Below are 3,677 nucleotides of genomic sequence, written 5' to 3' on the forward strand. Positions count from 1 at the left end.
TTCGTACATACCATTAAAAAATTAAAGAGATTGTACACATTTTTTTTTTGACTTTGTTGACGTCTACTTAAATTAGTAAGCAAACTCTTTCTTTTTTTGGAAATTAGTATGCAAACACAACTTTATAACTCAATGACCATCTATTATGGATATTACTTAGATTTGATCAACTAAATTATTCTCCTAATAAGAAGAGTTTGACTTGCAAAAACTTGGTCAGTACATGATTCGAGATTTGTATCCATAAACTACATATATTTCAAGAGAATAGTAACTAACTTGGTATCTAATCCACCCTCATTTAATTTCATGCCAAAATAGTTACTAGTGACAACTAAGAATCCTCTAATTCAAACTATTCAAAAATTTACATAATCTAAATTCCGCCTACAAATAGGAAATAGTCCTAGGCAAAGAAATACACAACATCAACAACAAGAACAAAGCCATTTGATCCCCATATCAAAACAAACACATTTCTCCTCCTTCATTTCCTCCTCTTTAGCCATGACTAGATCGAGAGTGAATCTTGCTTTGATTGAAGATATCACCGAGAGAAAAGTCTCATACAAAAAAAGACAAAAAGGATACTTGAAAAAGGCCCAAGAACTTAGCACCCTATGTGATGTTGAGACTGCTACTGTCGTCTATAGTCCTTACCACGACGAACCTAAGGTATTTCCAAATCAGGAAGCTGTTACCAATACTTTTAGAAAGTTTAGGGAGCTGCCAGAGTTGGAGCAATTTCAAAATATGGAGACACTAGAAGATGTCATCAAGAAAAGGATTAAGAAGTTGGAGAATCAATTGTCAAAGGTAAGGAAGGAGAACAGGGTGAAGGAGTTCACGAACAAGATGCATGAAGTGTTGAATGGAAAAAATATTCCCACTAACATTAAACCTTACGATCTCAACGATCTGAGTTACGTGATCAATGAAACCCTTAAAAGGGTACGTGAAGTGATGAAAATAAAGGTTGATGGAGAGGCTTCTACATCAAATGATCCTGGAATGATCCCTCCAGTGGCTCCAACCACAATGGCTTCTCCAAGTCCTTTACCAATGATAGCTCCTTCAACATCTGCTCCAGCATTTCCTCCAATGACACCATTAATGGACCCCTCAATGAATGTCCCCCAAATAAGTGCATCAATGCCAATGAATAACTACCAAAGATATTCCTATGACTATCCACAGAGTCCTCCATTGTCTGAGATGTTTAACTGGAATGACGATGTTGTGGGTTTTTTCGATGATATGCCTTGCAACAACAATGTTCAAGACTCCAACAACAACAACAATATCTAAGGACCTATCTAGGACCAGTGTTCGTTTCTTAATAATGTTTGGTATGTCCATGTTGTCCCATGGATCGTCTGTGTCTTTTACTATTTTGCATGTCCAAATTTTGTCGTCTGTTGTTTTATTTTCTTTTTCAAATTTTGTTATCTCGTTCACTTTTAAATCTATTATCAATCCTTATTTCATGTTTATAATTGGATACTCCAATATTTTTCTCTGCCTTTATTACTTTTGTTGTTTTTGTTAGTGTGATTTCCAAAAACGATCTCTTTGCTTAAAAAAGTTTTAAAAATTAGTATATATATTGGTTAAATTTTAGTTTCAAACTTTTTACCGGAGACTAGTTTATTGATCTAAAATTGATAGTGAATTAACCAATAAAGAATATTTGTCACTCTCCTATCTTTTTATATTATGAAATGCAAATGTCTGTTAAAGTAATTTGTATAGAATTGATCTGCACTCTAAAAACTTAAAATTGTATCCACACTTTTATGATTTCCTTTAATTTCTCTCTCTCTCTCTCTTTTTTGTTTGTTTTGTTTTTTTTTGTTTTCCCTTTTCTAAGGATAGAAACGTTCCATATATGAGGTCTGTTGGGCGAAATCAATATTGTATCCCCTGCATAAGAAATAGGCTTTTCATGCTTACTTAGAATTAATTCAGAAAAAGAAACCAAAAAAGGGGTGGGGAAGGATGATAATAAATTGATAAGTGAAATTTGAACCATGACAATTAATAATAGTCCAAATTCGGCCAAAAACATGGCAATTAATAATAGTCCAAATTCGGCCAAAAAAATAGGTTTACTCTGAGATTACCCATGCATGTTGGTCAAGGCTATAAATTCGTTGAATACATCAATATAGCGCGTTTGCCGCTCAGAACATGTAATGGCATCAAAGTTGTGTAATTGCCTCAAACATTCATAGTACCTCTATATGAACCTTATCGTAACTCTGAATAGAGGAAATTTTTCAACCTAACTTTTTTACAATTACAAAAGAAGAAAATTAAATTAAATGTAGTGATAAGAAATAAAGGGTTTTACCTTAGCATTTAATGTCAATCTGGTCCACCACATTCGTTGCAGCGGTTGCTTGTCTGCTTATAGCAGGCCTGCGACAGCGGCCCAACTCTGGCTACCATGAGTCTGCCACAGTGGCTCCCCGTTGATAGTGGTGACACACCACGAGCCACACATACTCACCATAGCAGACCAGACCTCGTCGAGGTGGGTCCGGTACAATGCTTATGGTAACACTACGACGGACACCAGACACAAGAAAATTCCTGATTTTTCACTAACTCAACTCCAAAACCTAACAATCACCCGAGACCTCCCATATACAAACCAGACATGCAACCATACATAAAACCACGCTACAGACTAACTCGTGGTCTTGAAATTCCCAACGGAGGTCTATTTGACCAGGTCAACCCCCAATGGCAACAACCAGCTTTCCAACCAAAAACCCAAATGCTCTTGAGCGCCTAGGTAACTGAGCCAAACGTCACACCAAGTCATAATCGACCCTCCGGACCTTATGGAATTGACGAAATTTTGAAAAAGGTCTGTTTACCTAAAAGTCAACCATTGCTCAAACATTTTCCACTTTAAAGCTTTAAATTCCTCAATTCATATTAAGACTCGCCCGATGACCATAGAAACTGTATCGCCTATCCCTGTGGGTCAAAATCATACTAACAAGGCTCAGGGAAGGGTCAACGAGGGTAAATGGGTCAAAAGTGCAATAACGACCAAACAGATCGTTGCATCAGATACCAATAAAACAATCGTTCCTCTTCGAACGAAGAAAGAGAGTACGAAAGCTGAAGGTAACTAAGGAATCTTTATTATACCACATGGAGCCTCTACGACAAGAAGTATGCCAACATCACTGCCCGCTCACCTTATCAGTCAAATCTTCCTTTAACTTAGCTCAAAGACCCAATTTTCATATTACCATATTCGAATTTCAAGCATAACTAATCCTCGAATATAAGAACTCTTTTTTATGGAATTCTCTGATTCGATAAAACAACACCTCTCAACGCGGTGAATAGGCCCCACAAACATTTCCCCAAACATCACAATCCTTTGAAACATGGCTACTAACCGTAGCCCAATCTGAATCAGTAAAATATTTTGAATCCCTTAGCCCTTCTTTCACCTTTCTCAAGCCGTTCTTCGTACCATGATTTCTTAGAAACACATAAATACAAGCCCGAAACCATGACTTACTCTTACCAGAAAAGAATTCTATCTTTGTTAGAGCAACTCTAAGAAATTCCATCAACTGATCTTACTCATACTCAACTTGGCTAGTTCTAAGTCTTCTTAAACCTTCAAATCAAAACACTGGAAGCATACC

General features: G+C 36.6%; 1 protein-coding gene across 1 annotated transcript; it reads left to right on the forward strand.

Moving 5' to 3' along the window:
• The first annotated feature begins 507 nt into the window (after window positions 1-507).
• Window positions 508-1,308, forward strand: LOC132612863 (agamous-like MADS-box protein AGL80). Its single transcript, XM_060326941.1, has one exon. It carries the CDS (start codon window positions 508-510, stop codon window positions 1,306-1,308), a length of 801 nt encoding a protein of 266 aa, XP_060182924.1.
• Window positions 1,309-3,677: the final 2,369 nt, after the last annotated feature.

The sequence above is a fragment of the Lycium barbarum genome, chromosome 10 (genome assembly GCF_019175385.1).
Source record: "Lycium barbarum isolate Lr01 chromosome 10, ASM1917538v2, whole genome shotgun sequence".
NCBI lineage: Eukaryota > Viridiplantae > Streptophyta > Magnoliopsida > Solanales > Solanaceae > Lycium > Lycium barbarum.

Excerpts from the sequence above, each read along its gene's own strand:
- LOC132612863 (XM_060326941.1), top strand. The coding sequence starts at position 508 with ATGACTAGATCGAGAGTGAATCTTGCTTTGATTGAAGATATCACCGAG.